This window comes from Bactrocera latifrons, unplaced genomic scaffold (genome assembly GCF_001853355.1).
Source record: "Bactrocera latifrons isolate USDA-ARS-PBARC rearing strain unplaced genomic scaffold, ASM185335v1 scaffold_1, whole genome shotgun sequence".
NCBI classification, from domain to species: Eukaryota; Metazoa; Arthropoda; class Insecta; order Diptera; family Tephritidae; genus Bactrocera; species Bactrocera latifrons.
The window spans coordinates 3197092-3213829 of record NW_017534407.1 but is presented as its reverse complement, the minus strand read 5'-3'; the positions used below and the strand labels follow the sequence as shown (position 1 = coordinate 3213829).

Below are 16738 nucleotides of genomic sequence, written 5' to 3'. Positions count from 1 at the left end.
GCAGCAAAAAACAACAATAACAACAACTGCCCAACGGACATGCCAACTCTGGCTACAATAGCAAAAGCGCGCAAATCTCACAAAAAAAGCAACGACAAGCCCACTACCGCGCCGCCGCCGCTCTCCGCCGCGTCCACGCGCCATTGGCGTTCATCCCCGGCGGCAAGGTGGCAGTGTTTGTCGATTGCTCCACAAAGCTTCAGCTGAAATGTGCGCAGCTCCAGCGCATACAAGTATATAGCCCACAAGTGTAACTTCCACACGCCGTCGAACCCTACTCGCCCTCGGCTGCGCTGTCTTCATTGATTGGCAGTTGGCTATAATTAAATTCTAGTTAAGCTATTAATTTGTAATTGTTCGCCACTTTATATTAGCACTTGCTAGCTAATATTAATTCGCAATAAATTTGTTTAGAAAAATGTTTCGTAAAATATTGGCAACGACTCTCTCCTACTCAATATAAACAAGTTTGTGAAAAGCTTTCTTTTTCAACCCCTAAAAATTGTAGAACGTACATCGTAACGGTAACTTCAAATTGTTGTTGCTTTTGTTGTTAATTGATAAAGGAGCAACTGCTCTTATCAGTAATCGGCGTCCAATCTCTGTCATTATGCTCTTGTGAGCCGCCGATTTTATTTCCTGCTCTCTGCCTCTCTGCCTCTCTGCTTGGCCTGGTTGAGCGCAATTTGTCTATATTCGCTCTCGGCGCCACCTCTCAACTTACACATGCGTGGTGTATTTCCGTGGTTCACACCGACTTTGTATTGGTAATTGTTTACAAAGGCCAAAGCTTCCGCTTTATTTGTAAACAAACGGGTCTCAAGTCGCAGAAATCAAAGATTTTACAATGCAAAGCGCCAACAGAAGGTAAATGCATATACATATATCATACGTATACCATACATATACATATGTACTGAAATTGATTTTTGATACAAAATTATTAATTAAATTACGTCAACTGGTCCACATTATAATATAAAGCTTTATCTCGCAGCGGCTGGCTTTAGARAGTAGCTAGATCTATAGCTCAATCTGAGCACAATCATTCACAATATCTGAGCAATGTTGTTATTGTTGTTGTAACGAATATATAATCACCCTTAGGGTAGTAAGGTTCAATCCGGTTGTCATCGAAGTCCTAAAACGCGCCGTTTCGACGGGTTCGCACCATCAGGTGATGGCTGATAGATTAGTGGAAGTCATTGACCATTGCGATTCCCACAACAGCCGGCTTTACATTACCAAAATTGACCAAGGGTTTTTATTTAATAAATCATTAGGATTTAGTACGACTACTGAAGCTAGTTTGCTGTGATGTTGATTAATTTGTAGAAGACGTATTAACAATTGCTTTGTCTGTATCTTCCTGATAGTGGCTATATAACTCTCTCTCTGTGTCAAGTGTTGAGAGTTTGTCTGCAAGCTCATACTCTGAAAAAACACTCACCTTGCTCAATGCTTTCAACATAACCCGAGGATTTCATAGGATCTTCCTCGACTTTACCGCTATCTACCTACCTTCGTAAATTCATAAGCTATCTTCCCGCCACATTTCACCAGAGTTTGTTGGATTATATTGTTAATAGCAGAAGGATCTGCATTGTGGCCCCTTTTGGTATACACACTTGTTTCTGCTACCAGGTCCTCAAATACCTTAACGTATTTCCACTCCTCCGTAGCCAGATGCGGATTAAAGACTTTAATGGGCTGCATTATCTGGTTTTGCTGCGATGGTGTAGCCGGGATCCAGACCATTGCCCTTAGCGTTTCTTTTTTGTCTACCGCTACCAGCGTCAGGGGTAAACCTTGCTAACAGCGGCTCTGTAAAGTTCGACCGGTCTCCTGTCGTCGCAAGCCATAACTTTATACCAGCTGGTATCGGTGCATGATTGTATAGTAGCACCTTCCGCGCCACGATTAGCAGCGCAGCTTTTACCCATTTCCGTTTTTGCTCTGGAAAGTTTTTCTTCGGGAGAATCCTCATCCCAAATACGAATGATAATACGGTTTCGGGTCATATCAGTAAGTGATTTAGCGAGTGTCGCACCATTCGTTTTCGGCATTTTAGACCTCTGTCTCTTTGCTGCCACTGCTGTCAGTTCAAAATTGGGCTGAACCGCCTTCGCGTAATGGAGTTCTGGAGTTTCTTTGTAAGCTCCTGATTGTTAAGCGAATGAAGTTGTGCTCTAAGCAGGCAGTTCCTTTAGTTTTTCTTACAGTAGATCTGAACTCCTTTTGTTCTTTATGATTTTTATGACATGTTTTCATGTTTTACCTACGAGTGTAGGGGAAAGTAGGTAAGCTTGTTTCGCTAGTAAGGTTGTTGTTGTAACGTAGGAATACATTGATGAAGTAAATTCGAGGCATAGTTTCGAGTTGACAGACCTTAGCCTGATAAATAAAGGAGGCCCGTTCCGGTTACTTAGACCCGACGGTCGTGGAAAGCACTGCGGTATACTAGCCGGCAACCTTGGAGAGGGTTGAGCAGGGAATTTTTGCCGACCAGGAATTTTTTTCGATTATTTCGAGGCAAACTTAGCATAAGAGAGCTGTAGAACTTGGATAATATTGCTTATACAGAGTTGTTGCTTTTGTAGCGCCAGAATTTGAAAACTAATTTTGAGAAATACTAGATTCGGTTCGATCCATTTAGTATTAGATGAGTATTGTTGGCAGGGCATGCAAAGAGGTAGCCAGTGTTGTGCGGGGACTCATTGCATGCAGGACATATATTGGATATGTCGGGGTAGATTCTGAATAAGTAGGAGTTTAACCTATTAAAATATCCCGTATGAAGCTACGCTAGATTCGCTCGTGCTAGAGTCTGTCTCTTATACACATCTAGATGTGTATAAGAGACAGAGCCAGTGTTGTGCGGGGACTCATTGCATGCAGGACATATATTGGATATGTCGGGGTAGATTCTGAATAAGTAGGAGTTTAACCTATTAAAATATCCCGTATGAAGCTGCGCTAGATTCGCTCGCGCTAGAGTCACTCGTATTAACGCAGCGGTGATTTACTTCAAGAACGACATTCACTGGAAGTGAGTCGGTGAAGGTGTTGATAGCTAAACTGTGAATGGCGATCAGTACCTGTCGGAAGTTAGTTGCGTCCAAAGTCCATTCGGCGTACTGTACTATGTCGTCGACGTAGTTAAGTAAAGACCTCTTGATTCTCCTAGGAGGCGGTTGTGTCAGGATTGCCTAGCCAATCTTCGAGGTCCCCTCCATAAATTCAATAAATTACATCTCATTTCCCAAGTTTGGTTGAAATTTATGAAGCCATGGACATTTAAACTTGAGATACAATTCCTGAATAATTCGAATTACAAGCATATCTATTTATATATGGGTTCGTCGTTGGCTATTTATATTTCAAAAACTTGTAAATCGTTGCATACATTTAGGATCAATCTTCCTTATCGCTGTAAAAACAAATTTGCTGATATTGCTATGTATAAGCATGTGTAAATATTTGTATGACGAGTTTTTTAGAGCACTTCATGAAGCTTTAGTCAATATAAACATACATACATCTATAGACATACGTATAAAGTATATGCATTAATTAATGGAAACATTTATTGTTATAATCAAACTAACAATCTCGAAAGGTTTACTATCTTCACAAATACATTCCGCGTAGCTAACAGAAAAATAAAAAATAAACACACTTAATTACATTTGATTTACTTTAACAAAATAGGGTTTTGTTTATTGCTTCCGGTTTCTCATTTAATTTACATGCACATATTTACAATTATTTTAATGTCGTTAAAGTATAAAATTCTTATTTTTACATAGCCCTGAATCCATTTATTGATAAATTGGTAATTACTATAAAGTTTCACTGAGTTCGTCTGAGTAGTATGTGGCGTTTATTAACTGTGTCCACATAGTGGATATGAAAACATCAGCATTTCTCTCAATCAATATTTGATTAGAGAATGTACATCACAATCTAATTTATCACGACCGTGTAAATCTTGCAGTTCTAACACAACAAAGCTGCCAATTACATTGCCGCCCGCTTTGCGCACCAGCTCAATCGCAGCTTTGAGCGACCCACCAGTAGCGAGTAGGTCATCAACGATTATAACTTTTTGACCCGGTTTAATCGCGTTGGCTTGCATTTCAAAAATGTCCTATTAAAAAGAAACACACAATTGTTTAATAAAAAATCATAAATAACAATACAATTGTCCTACTTTTCCATATTCTAGTACATATTCCACAGATATGAGTTCACCCGGTAATTTGCCCTTCTTACGCACTGGTGCGCAACCAAGACCCAATTCGGTTGCTACCATAAAATTGAATAGGAAACCACGTGACTCTAATCCTACTATTATTTCAGCGTTTGGACATTTTTCTTTAACTAGTTGCACAAGAACTTCTTTCAAGTACTTGCAGGCAGTTGGGTCTCTCAGCGCACTAAAAATGTCACTAAAAGTAAAATAAAATTTAGTCTTCTCAAATGTATGATCTCATCTCAACTTATTTACCGGAAGACAATGCCCTTCTTTGGAAAGTCCGGAAAAGTTCCAATTTTAGTTTTAATATACTCCAACTTGTCATCGTTGCCCATGTTTAACTTAATCTGATAAGTACAAGTATAGATAGAGGGGGCAGTGCTTGTATTGGAATGAACTGATTAAAATTAATATTTTAGAAATGCTGCGAGGGAATTGAAGTTTTATTGTGTAAAGTAAAAACAATTTAGCGCAATTATAAAATTTGACAGTTTAAACAGCTGTTACTGTTCTTATCAATATCGTAAAACTAGCGCTGCCGTTTTTTATTATTACCAAAAACTAGCCTAACAACAGGGTTGCAAATAATGCATTATTAAAATAATTCAATAAATATTTTAATTAAATGTTTATATTTTGTAATCCCGAAAATCGTAATTAAATAATTTTTACAAGACTTAATTGGACACACCGAATTGAAAAAAAAAAATTTCACACCTATAGTTAAAAATTTTTTGAAAAAATTTGTATCCCAAGCATATATAATTAATGGTTATGTAAAGAAACCGTTATAGAATTTACTATTTTTCACAAAAAGATATACAAATACACAATTTTCATCAAAAGTCTTCAAGACTATGTTCGTTCTTAGTTGTGCACTTCTTATTCAAGACTACATTGGATGTTTGTTCATAAAGCCTCTATAAGCCACACTAAGCAATCTTGTGCTCCATATATAATACAATACAACACTGGCGCTGGTAAACAGCTGATTTATGGTTAAACAAAACAGTCAATAAATCTTCCATGTGCGAATTGAAAATTTGTTTTACCTTTCACTGTAAATAAACAAAAAATTTGTTAAAATATGGGAAACTCAAAGCCGAAAGTGAAAAATAATAATGCTGTGAAGCGGCACCAGCAAAATAAGCGAAAACTGCTAAATAATGGAAAACAACAGTATAAGTCTAATAAACCTAATTTTCCAAACTCAAACCAATGGCGCCGGAAAAAGCCACAAGACGAGGTAAAGATTCGCACGCTTGTATAAAAAACGGTTTATTATACATTTATTTATAATATTTTTTTAATATAGGGCAGAAAACAAAAATTAAAGGAACGCGAAGAACTAAGATTGCAAAAAATTTCAGAATCCAAAGCTGAAAAGGAGCGTGTGCAGCGTGAAAAAGAGGAACGCATACGAAATTACAAGAAAAAACGTTTAGAGAAAACCAAAGTGATTAGCAAGAAAACCAAACGCGGTCAGCCGCTAATGAAGGATCGCATGGAATTGTTATTGAAACAAATACAAGAAATGAAGCGTGGGACATAGTTAAGAAATATGGAAAATAATGAATAGTTTGTAGGATTCAAGAGGAACGTGTTACGTAAATGAAAATAAAAAATTAAGATATTTTTCATCAGGATGAAAAACTTAAGCGTTATCATACAATAATGTTAGAAAATAAATAATTATAGCTAAATAAAAATTAATAATATACAAAAATTAAACAATTTTGTTGAGTTTATAATATAACACACTTTTATTATTAAAGTAGTCGTCAAACTTTTTATGCTGTAAGTAAGAACTAAATAAATAAATTACAAATAAGCAGAAACTTTAAGATCGTTTACACCGAAGTTAGAATACCCTTTATAATCAAAAAAGTTCTTAAAAAACAACTTGATTCTGATTGTTTAGTTTGTATGACAGCTACATATCGGTATATATAGTGGTACGTTCTGAAAAAAATTGTTCGAAAATTGGAATGATTCTCCAAAAGTCGTGAAGCTGTATTGTCAAAGAAAAAAATTTCCATAACTCCAGTTTCAAGGTTCATTTTGTATGGCAGTTATTTATTACAGTAGTCCGATGTAAGTGGTTAAGACAAATGAGCCGCTTCTTGAGAAGAAAAGGACGAGTGCAAAATTTTAGACAGATATCTCAAAACTATTGGAATTTTTGGCAAAATCGACGCGGCTCGGCGCACTGATCATTTATTTAAATATTCATTATAGGTTTGTTGTAGCAGCAGAATTCTGACGAGTTGATCCAGTTACATAGACACGAGTGTCGTACGATCGGCTACAGCGTTTCCTACGGAGTGTAAAATATATTGTATTCGTCAATTATTTAGCGGAAAACCAAGCTACATACATAACTATGTAAATGCTTGAATTAAATTAACAACCAGCTACTTGCTGAGGCAAATGCAAATATTCTACGACTTTCTACTCCAAAAAAAAATTTGGCATGAAACAATTTTATTTTTCAATCCAAACAGAAAAATTTTACATTTTACCAATAAAAATTAAATCTATTTTAATAAAATTGCTTTATAACAAAATTCTTAAAATGGCGCAAAATTTTCTGTACATGTTCGAATTTGTGGTCGATGAACTGTTGATAACACGGCCAAATCATTGCGCCCCAGAGGAGTACCCAACGTGCTGTGAAATCTCTTTTCGTTCCAGCGTTTTCGTCTCCATATGTGATCGCGAGTTCGGTCAATGCGTCGACGTTTGCGCACCTAAATGTGGCAAATGCTGCCTCTTCTCACTGGAGTCACCAGTAACGGACAAAGATCGTCTGCTAATACACATTTATAAGAAGAAGACGGATAAATGCAAATTCCTCGTCGGTGCCACAGATATACCAATCAAGCCACTTTTCGATAAGGTAACAGAAAGCTTCAATATTGAAAATCCAAATTGGATGGAGCAATTGGTCAAACATACCGCGCGTATGCCTGATCCGAAAACACCATCAAAGACTACAGTCATCGATAATGATTGTGATGACGAAACTTTTGGACGCCGCGAACGAATGTGTCCCACCTCGGAGTTGACCAAGCGTGTGCTGCCGCTATTCAATATGAAACATATGCAAACCGGCAATGTAGTACTTATAATGCGTCTGGTTTGCAATGGACCAACGATTGTATCCAGTTTTCCATTCTCACGCATTTGTTCGACGGCTTGTGGTAAAAAGGTGACACCATGCCCATCTACTTGTCCGGCCATAACGTCCAAGCCACAAAGTGTATGCCCAATGCCAGATCCTTGTGCACCAGATCTGGAAAAGAAAAAACCCATATGTCGTCGGTACTTTGCTTGTAATGCCGACAAGGGTTGTCCTTGCGAAGAGTGCGAAGACTATTGTGACAGAGGTAAGCGTATGGTATATTCTATTTAGGCAATAAATATGTAAGTATATCGAATTTAAATGTGTAGAATGTCCTACTGGTTGTAAGAAGAAGAAAAAGCAACCATCGCAAAATATTTGCTGTCCACCACCGCCGCCCTGTTGCCCGCCGCCACCTCCGTGCTGCCCGCAACCCGACCCTTGCCAACAGAAGAAGGAACCACGCACAGATATGTGTCAACGCTACTTTTCCAACGAGCCGAAGGGCTGCACCTGTGAAGAATGCATGGACGAATGCGAGGCGGGTAAGTCAATTCGAAGAGCTTAAAGTAGGAGCGGATCGTACCCTTTTTGTTGTAAAATTTTTATGTTAGAAAATTTTCGTATAAAACTATTATTTGCTTTGGTTTCGTTAGTAAAGCTGTCGTTTTTCGGTACTTCTTAATTTTTTCTTGGCAACTTTACGTAACTTTAAAATCGCTCAAAAAATTACAAATAACTTAGCGCTTCCACGGTACGTTCTCCTACCGCACACTCGAATTCAATTTTCCATATAATGTGCTAACAAAACGGGTGCGATTCCTTGAGTATGTTTTCGTTTCTTCCACAACTTTCGCCTAATTTCTTATCATTTACACAGCCAAAGCTAGAGCATTGCGGAAACTGCGCTATTTAATGCAAAAATATGCTTAAGATATTAAAAAGAAAAAATTTTAATTCTACAACCTTCAAAATTATATATAACCTCTTAAAATTAAAATGAATTTATTTCCATAAAAAATAGTCGAAAAGGGTATGTTCTTAGCCTCCTCCTGATAAATGAGTTATGTATTCCGATAATTCTCTTTAATTTTATGTTTTCACATTAGGAAGCACCGAAGAAGAATCGGATTCCTGTCAGCAATGTGTCCCGCCACAAATTATGCCACCGTGCTTTATTGTTCCTACTAAACCCGAACCCGGTCCTGAGGCATACGAAGAGTTCGAAGCTTGCCTAAATGGCAGTGGTCTGGTAATACGTGTCCTCAAGAACACGCATCAAGTGGAGAGCATTGATGATGGTGTTCAGGATAACCTTGATAGTGGGAGTGATTGCGATGGCAAGAATAATGCGGTGAGTTCATTTTTTTTGATAATTATTTTTGTTTTTTTTCAGGAAATTTGTAGAACTTTATAAAGAGAAACAAATATTTCGAATTTGTCCGAAAAACCTTGTTGTAGCAGCAGAAAACATTTCCAAAATACTTAAGAGTTTATAATCCTTGGCCGAATGTAAATCCGGCATTGATTGGATTGCCTGGACCTTCTTTTTTATTGGCGTAGCCACCGCTTATGCAGTTATAGACGAGCTTACAACAACGCTCCATTCGTTCTACCTTTTCGTTGTTTGACGCCAGTTGGAAATTCCAAATGAAGTAAGGTGCTTCTCCACCTAGTCTTTCCAACGGATTAGAGGTCTTCCTTTTCCTCTGCTTCTTCCGGCGGATACTGTGTCGAATACTCTCACAGCTGGAGTATTTTCGTCCATTCGGACAACGTGACCTAGCAAGCGTAGCCACAAAGTGCGCAAAGGACCCTAAATCTTTCTCTTGAAAAATCGCAACGCCGACTCATCAGATGTTGTTGCCGCCCATGTTTCAGCACCATATAGGAAGACGGGAATTATGGGTGACTTATAGAGTTTGGTTTTTGTTCGTTGAGAAAGGACTTTATTTTAAAATGTCCAAAGTAGCACCAGTTGGCAAGAGTTATTCAGCATTGGATTTCGCGGCTGATGACAGGAGATATTCCGTCTTGCCTTCATTTACCACCAAATCCATTTGCTTCAATTCCTTATCCAGTCTGGAGAATGCAGAACTAACGACGCGGGTGTTAAGCGCAATTATACCAATATCATGGGCTTACGCCAACAGCTGTAGATCCTCATAAAAAATTATGCCTTCTCGATTCAGCGCCACAACTCGAATTATTTTCTCCAGTAGTAGACTGAAGACGTTGCACGTAGGAGAGGCGCCTTGTCTGAAGCCTCGCTTGGTTTTGAACGGCTCGGAGAGGTTCTTCACAATCCTGACGGAGCTGTTTTTGATGTTGCCCAACGTTAGCTTATACAGCCGTATTAGTTTTGCTGGGATACCAAATTCAGACATCACGTCATAAGGCAACTCCTTTTCGCGCTATCAATATTAGCTTTTTTAAAATCGACGAAGAGGTGGTGTGTGTCGATTCTCCTTTCACGTGTCTTTCCCAAAATTTGGCGTTTGGTGAATATCTGGTCGGTTATTGATTTGTCAGGTCTAAAGCCACACTGATAAGGTCCAATCATTTTGTGGACGGTGGGCTTTAATCTTTCACACAATACGCTCGATAGAACCTTATACGCGATGTTGAGGAGGCTTATCCCACGGCAGTTGACGCAGATAGTGGAGTCTATCTTGTGGATTGGCAGAAAAAACTTAAATTCCAATCGTTCTCCGCCGCCGTATTTGAATAGCTCGGCAGACAATCTATCGGCCCCCGCTGCTTTGTTATTCTTCAGACTCCCAATTGTTATACGAACTTCACGGTCGGGCAATGGAACGTCCGAACCATCGTTGACCTACCGTGGGACAACTGATGGGCCTTTTTACACAAGTTATCTAAATTTTTGAGGTATCGAACTAAAAAAATACGCCAACATTTCTTCAACAAATTAACTGCAGATTTCGAGTATAAGATTATCAAAGCATTGTTCTGAAATTTTACCGAAAGTTTTGGGAAATATATGAAATTTCTTCTTTTCTCTTTCTTCTCCTGGTCTAGCCGCAACATAATGTAATAATTTTCTTCCTCCTTGTTGATTGTAATCGATTAGCAAATTTTGTTAATAATAAGGAATTACTAAATTTGTATATAGCTCCTTCCTAACTTGTTGTATGCTGAGCAGGATATAATAATTTTTCATCCAAGATTGTAACACCCAGCAAGAAACGTCGAAAACCCCTATATAGAATAATCAGACGAACTGAGTCGATTCCGTCATATCCGTCTGTATGTCCGCATGTTTGTTTGTATATACGCGAACTAGTCCTTCAAAGATATTGAGATATTGATCCTTTTCTCTTCGAGAAATCGCTCATTTATTGGAACCGTTGATATCGAACCCCTATAGTGTATAGCTGTCATACAAACTGATCGGACATAATCAACCCATTACATGAAAAACTTTTTTATTTGACAAGATGTCTTCATGAAATTTATTAAGGATTATTGTCTAAAGCAACTCTACAATCTACGATCAGGGATACTACCACTACATCATTTAAGGTTTTATATTTGGTTAAGCATATGATTGCTATAAGAAATACACCTGTAACCGAAGTTAACGTTTTGTCTCATTTTTCGGTAAATTTCATTGCTATTCTTATTATTACCATCATTGTTATATTTACAGGATGCCAACAACAACAATCGTTGTGAAACCATAAATGAAATACTACAACGCAGTAATTTCGCCAAAAATCACGTAAAACGACGCACCAATGGTCACATCATTAACGGACCGAAATTACCAAAAATACGTGCCAATATCAAATATGCCGGCAATGACTCTTGCGAACCCGATAATTACTGTGTGCCCTTCAATAAAATCAAGTCAATCTGCAATGCGGAACAAAAACTTGAGCTCTACCGACGTAAGGGACCCTGTTGCACAGACGATTGTGGACCGATTGCGCCGCCACTACATCCACAAGATGTCCGCAACTGTTGTCTACAAGTCGATCCCCAAGAGATCAAAGACACTTTGAAGGGCATAAATACTGATACCCGTAAGAAGGGCATTGAGGTAAGTTGCGACGAATAGAGTTGTAATGTTGGGTGGTCATAATACTGCCGGAAGTTCTTGAACAATTGAAAGTGTGTGAATGTAAGCTCATGTCTACATACTCCCAACATGCGCAAAGATATATTTGGTGGCACGTTTCACATTCACTTTGATTGAGTATTTGTATAAGTCGATTTTGTACACCTCGTTTTTCGCCACTGATTTATAGACCGCAGCTGAATAACCCAGGTGGAGATCGACTGACTGATAAGCTAACTGCGTCCACGAACTCTTGCATTCGCTCAAACACACACACATTTACACACGTTTTCCGATTGCAACGACTGTTTATGATTGTTCGTGTTGTTGTATTTGCATTGCGCCGCAGTAAATTGGGAGAAAATGAAAACCGCAGTGTATAAATTCTGTCTTTCATGTTGTTGTTTTATCAATTCGCCAACGCTTACGGATGTAGCTGCCGCATTTGCCTTATATAAAAGTAGCTCTTCTACGGAGCGGAATATTTGTATGTATAATACAGGTAACAATAACGACTGCACGCGCATTTCTATGGTATGTATGTCTATACTCCAAATGCACTTGTTGCTGGCCTCTGCACCATGTTGGAGTTATTAATGGGCCCTGTGGGGAAATCTGAAATAAAATTGTGGCGTGAATCCGAAGTTAGCGTCGTAGTTCATAAAGGCGGTCTCAACGTGAAATAGCCGTAGGTACAGGCCTTCAAGTCGAACCGAGTACATTAGAGGCCTTCAAGTAGGTCTCCGCTTATATCACTTCATTGGTTTTCAGTATGTCAGACAAGCGATATTTTGAGACAAGACAAGGTCGATAACTGATAGGCTTTTCAGTCGTTTCGGTCAACCATAGCAATTTGATCTGAGTGCCGCTTGACCATCGCTTAGTATACGGTCATTACGATAGTTGCGTTTTAGGTTTAATCTAGTCTAATCTAAGCCTTGATGTTAGGACCAAAGCCTATTACTTTTCGATGAAAGGAATTTCTGTGCTATGAGAAGAGTTATAAAGCCGTGGAAATTTAAACGTAATCAGAAACTAGGAAATAGATTCGACAGTATGTAAGGCGTTAGGGTGCGAATATTTCGACTAGGAGAGACCAAAAAATTACACCCAGAGGCACACGACTACAACAACAGTAAAACTTACAGCTACTTAGTTCTCGGAGTAATGAAACATAATTCGACCCAAAACCATAACAATAAAAATCCTGTTAGTTTCGTTCGTTGAGCCACCGCGAGCTAGGCAACTTGCTTGCTATGGAGCATCGCATTTGCGGATGAATATACTGTAGGCGATTGAGACAATATTATTTTGAGCATGTCCCTAATATTTCCATCGGAAAGAAACTGGACTGTCGGCGGGAATAAACTTGAAATATTTGTTAAGTTTGATGGGTTGCTGACTTTATTTTCAGCTCAGACCTATAAAATGGTGGCTTGCGTTGAGGCGGTAAAGAGAAACGGTCAAGAAACCTTTCCAGAAAAAATATGTACAATTAAAATATTCTTCGTTCCGTCGCATTACTACCGGTGGATATAGCCGCAAGGTGCGTGACTGTAAAACCTACACTTGGACGCACAAAATCTAGATACTTAGATGACTGCGAGTCAGGGCACTCCGAAATCCTCGTACACTTTGACTTTATTGCTATCCTTGGCCGTCGCTTTTACATACCTTCGAGGGAGGAAGTGCTTGGAAGGGAAGGACTCGCTGGAGGAGAAGAGCGGTGAGCTTTTTTATGGATGAATCCAAGCTTGCTGAGGAAGTTGATGAAGGAGTGTACTGTCGGGAACTTTAATCCGCTCCAGTTTGAGGTTTCTGACAACTGCAGCGTCTTCAAAGTGGAGGTGGCTACTATTAATGCAGCAGTGGATCTACTGCTTCGAAGCACAATTTCCTTTTGGATGGTGACTATCAATCCCAATAGTAGGGTTGCGTTATAAGCGCTGAGTATGCTGACTGTACGCTCAATACTAGTGAAAGGATATTTTACGATAAGACTGGTTTGAGTGCTACAGCGGTAATAAAGGAAACCTAACTTAAGCTAATATATTCTTCTAATCATTACTTCTAAGCCATCCGATACCTTACAATTGCCAATGACTTGGTCTTGTCTGTTCGCAAGTTATTCCTGCAGAGTATCCATAAGTCGTATCGCCGTATATGCAACGCCATAAGCTACCACTTTTCATTTCATGCATTTCAGTATGATTCAGTTCCATTCGATTGCTTTCGTTCGCATGACATCGCCAACAAATTCCATGGCATAGCAATTGTAGCAAGTCAACCGAATCAAAGCTGGGCCAATGCAATGGCATAAACACCACCAATCCAATGCAATTGAATCTTATTGTATGGTATCTAGTCGGAGCATCGATTTGTCCCAGTTTGCGTGCATTTGTTTTACTTTTTCAATTCAATTCGCTTTCATCGTTTTCCACAAACATTTTTATCACAATTTCATGCAAACATACATTTGTTCGTGTATCCACCGTACATTGTGTCTTTATGCCACATGTGTTGCATAAGTGCTCCATTTATCTGCTGTGGTTGCAATTAGCGTACAGGTTGCTCTTTTCTACTCGAGCGATGGAAAATTGCATAAGCTCGCTTAAATACCGTTAAAATCTTTGTTGGTTTTACATAACTGTTTGGAAATTGGCCATATGCTAAACGGTACGATTTGCTTTCGTTTTGAAGTTCATAACTCTAAATTAAAGTTACTGAAGGTATTTGAAGTAGTTGTTGATAAAGTCTAATCCAGTTCGATAGCAAAAGAAATGCGACATACCAGGGTGCAGGGTATCGGCTACGTTTCACTTTGGTACAACGCTTGGAGATTGTTCAAGAATTTTACGGAAATTTACATTCTCTGGCGACTACTTAATACGGTGGCTATCGAAAAATGGCTTCATCAACAAAAATAAAAATTTCGGTTTGGGGTGAGCAAAATCCAAACTTGTTAATTTCGAGAAACTACCCAGTCAAGTGGCCGCCAAGGTCATGTGACTTGCCGCCTCTCGATTATTTTCACTGTGTGTATATGTTACTTGTAAATCAAAGGTTTAGGTCAATGCAAATGCCGAAATCCCCACCAAAGTGTTGTACGGCGTCATTGAAAATTGAAGGAAACGGACAATTAAATATATGCAAAGGGAGCCGTGGTGGCCATTTAATCGACATTTTGTGTAATCATAAATGGCATGTAATCTTCAACTGGCAATGTGTTTGAAAAACCAGTTCGATATTCGATTCACGACTTTCGAAACATTTGGCGAATAGAGGACAATTAGGCATAGAATTTATTATTTCAAATCTTATTATTTATCACCTACCCAATCCCTTCCGCGTAATATATAACTGTAGATAATTGTTTCCCCAGCGGGCAGGGGGTAGAATTTGCCCGCGGTAAGGTATGCCTGTTATAAGGGGCGACCAAAACCCAATATTCACTATTTTTTTTGGCTTGTATCAAAATTTCAGCATAGTTCAGAAATAGTGGTATAAAACTTAGCTTGAACTGATATTTTAGACTGTGAATGAAATTTCTTCTAATGAAGTTCAAGCGACAAATGTCATCAGTTGTTCAGTTTAATGGGTGCTCAATTGGTGGTAGGAAAGGCTACATTGTCTGAACGGAGACTTAAATCTGGTACCACGGGGAGTAGTTGGACGTTGGAGTTCACTCCAATCAACCTGGGTTTGAGCCTTTGTGGAGAATCGTGGTGGCTATCGTTTAAACCTATAACTATGTAGAATTGAAAATTCAATTCAGTGGGGATTCGCACTGCGGCCGAGTGTCGGACCCACAGCACATCAGAGGTTTCAGATGTGTCGGCCTCTTACCTGACCAAGGTGGAAAAGATGTCCCATTCACTTGACCAATTAGATCCAAATAATAATTAAAAGAGTTTGTATTATTTGGGGCCCTGATCAACGCATTGTTTCGATCTATATGCTTTTAATCACTGAGGGGCCGGGGAGTCGTCGCCGGAAGGTACTCACATAAAAACGATTATTATAGATGCTTAATATGGTGTCTACGATTCAATATAGTTTGCGTCTTAAAATTGTTCGATATGTTGGAAGTTCTAGGGATCGTAAAAGTATGAGTGTTGATTTACTACTTCATATGTCCTCTTAAGAAAATTGATAACTATGGACTTTACTAACTATTCAATTAAGTCAAAAACCAAATTGAAAATGCTCATATTTTATTCAATAACAGATGTTCGGAAATAACTCGGCTATAACCGAATAAGTAGGGTCTCCGCCCTTAGAGAAGAAGAATTTTTCCAAATATCTACAGAAGGAGTGATGTTAAACTTATTGGTCTATATTACTTCGACTAAAGAGTACTGCTTTGCCGGCCATTAATTAAAATTGTGCCTTCCTATACAGATTCCAGTTAGTAAGTTAATAGACATAGGCTTCCTGAAATTTTCAATTTTATTAAGGGAAAGCTAATATACTCTTTTGTTGGTTTCCCTGCTACCCCATACTGTGTGGTGGCATTGGTGTCTGCGCCTATCACCCTGTATCCTGTACCCTTCCAACCTGGCTCTTCACCAACGTCTGGCATATAATAGGATACAAAGATCCGTTCAGCCATCCGTTCAGCACCCTCCAATCTTCCAAACATCCGAATTTCGTCTTTTGAGGAGCTGCAGAGCAGCCTCCGTTTTTACCGTGCTAAGTATGAGACTTCGCCTTCGGAGTAAACAATATGCATCTACGGTCTACATTTCCAGAACGGAGACTTAAATGCCTTCCACAGGCATTGAAATTTCGCAATCACTTCTTTTGCCTATAGCAAGGAGCAGTAAATTAGTCTAAAATAATTCCTTATGAGCATTACTGTTAAATTAAATTTGCCTTTTAATAAATTCATACATTCCATTTTGCAGGTTTGCTACAAAACCTGCGAGGACACCGACAGCGACGTCTTCTTAGTGAAATTAGGCAATAAACAACAACATCGCCATAAGCGCAACACCATCGAAATCGAATTGAAGACGCCGAAGCAACCGATTGTATTGCCGAAACAGAAAATGACCACGGAGACACAGATCACCGACAAGGAGCTGGACGAAGCGCTTGCCGCCCTTTGCGGTGGTAAGAAGAAGGGAAAGAAAGGGAAAAAGGGAAAGAAGAAGAAGAAGTAAACTTAAAAATTAACTGATATTTCGCGCTAAAATCAAAATGTATTTAAATTGAATTTATTATATTCTGTTTAAATCAGCAATTATTATATTTACAATTAAAACAAAAATAC

At 38.8% G+C, this 16738-nt stretch overlaps 3 protein-coding genes across 3 annotated transcripts; 2 read left to right on the top strand and 1 right to left on the bottom strand.

Annotated features, from left to right (window-relative positions):
* Positions 1-3683: 3683 nt before the first annotated feature.
* LOC108978637 (adenine phosphoribosyltransferase) lies at positions 3684-4741 on the bottom strand. Its single transcript, XM_018949016.1, has 3 exons — positions 4511-4741; positions 4214-4451; positions 3684-4150 (listed from the first exon to the last, which is right to left on the bottom strand). The coding sequence occupies exons 1-3, from the start codon at positions 4591-4593 to the stop codon at positions 3935-3937; spliced, it is 537 nt and encodes a 178-aa protein (XP_018804561.1). The 5' UTR covers positions 4594-4741; the 3' UTR covers positions 3684-3934.
* Positions 4742-5255: 514 nt separating this feature from the next.
* On the top strand, positions 5256-5978 carry LOC108978680 (thyroid transcription factor 1-associated protein 26). The gene is made up of 2 exons (XM_018949077.1): positions 5256-5504; positions 5574-5978. Exons 1-2 carry the CDS (start codon positions 5346-5348, stop codon positions 5808-5810), a joined length of 396 nt encoding a protein of 131 aa, XP_018804622.1. The 5' UTR covers positions 5256-5345; the 3' UTR covers positions 5811-5978.
* Positions 5979-6754: 776 nt separating this feature from the next.
* LOC108978373 lies at positions 6755-16651 on the top strand. Its single transcript, XM_018948629.1, has 5 exons — positions 6755-7647; positions 7712-7927; positions 8492-8736; positions 11053-11445; positions 16371-16651. The coding sequence occupies exons 1-5, from the start codon at positions 6834-6836 to the stop codon at positions 16626-16628; spliced, it is 1926 nt and encodes a 641-aa protein (XP_018804174.1). The 5' UTR covers positions 6755-6833; the 3' UTR covers positions 16629-16651.
* Positions 16652-16738: the final 87 nt, after the last annotated feature.

What these genes read in the sequence shown, in the direction of transcription:
- LOC108978637 (XM_018949016.1), bottom strand. Translation starts at nt 4,593, where the DNA reads ATGGGCAACGATGACAAGTTGGAGTATATTAAAACTAAAATTGGAACT. An exon ending in AAGAAGGGCATTGTCTTCCG is followed by an intron (nt 4,452 to 4,510) that starts GTAAATAAGTTG and finishes TTTTACTTTTAG; the next exon opens with TGACATTTTTAGTGCGCTGA. An exon ending in ATGTACTAGAATATGGAAAA is followed by an intron (nt 4,151 to 4,213) that starts GTAGGACAATTG and finishes TCTTTTTAATAG; the next exon opens with GACATTTTTGAAATGCAAGC.
- LOC108978680 (XM_018949077.1), top strand. Translation starts at nt 5,346, where the DNA reads ATGGGAAACTCAAAGCCGAAAGTGAAAAATAATAATGCTGTGAAGCGG. An exon ending in GGAAAAAGCCACAAGACGAG is followed by an intron (nt 5,505 to 5,573) that starts GTAAAGATTCGC and finishes TTTTTAATATAG; the next exon opens with GGCAGAAAACAAAAATTAAA.
- LOC108978373 (XM_018948629.1), top strand. Translation starts at nt 6,834, where the DNA reads ATGGCGCAAAATTTTCTGTACATGTTCGAATTTGTGGTCGATGAACTG. An exon ending in CGAAGACTATTGTGACAGAG is followed by an intron (nt 7,648 to 7,711) that starts GTAAGCGTATGG and finishes TTAAATGTGTAG; the next exon opens with AATGTCCTACTGGTTGTAAG. An exon ending in GCGATGGCAAGAATAATGCG is followed by an intron (nt 8,737 to 11,052) that starts GTGAGTTCATTT and finishes TTATATTTACAG; the next exon opens with GATGCCAACAACAACAATCG.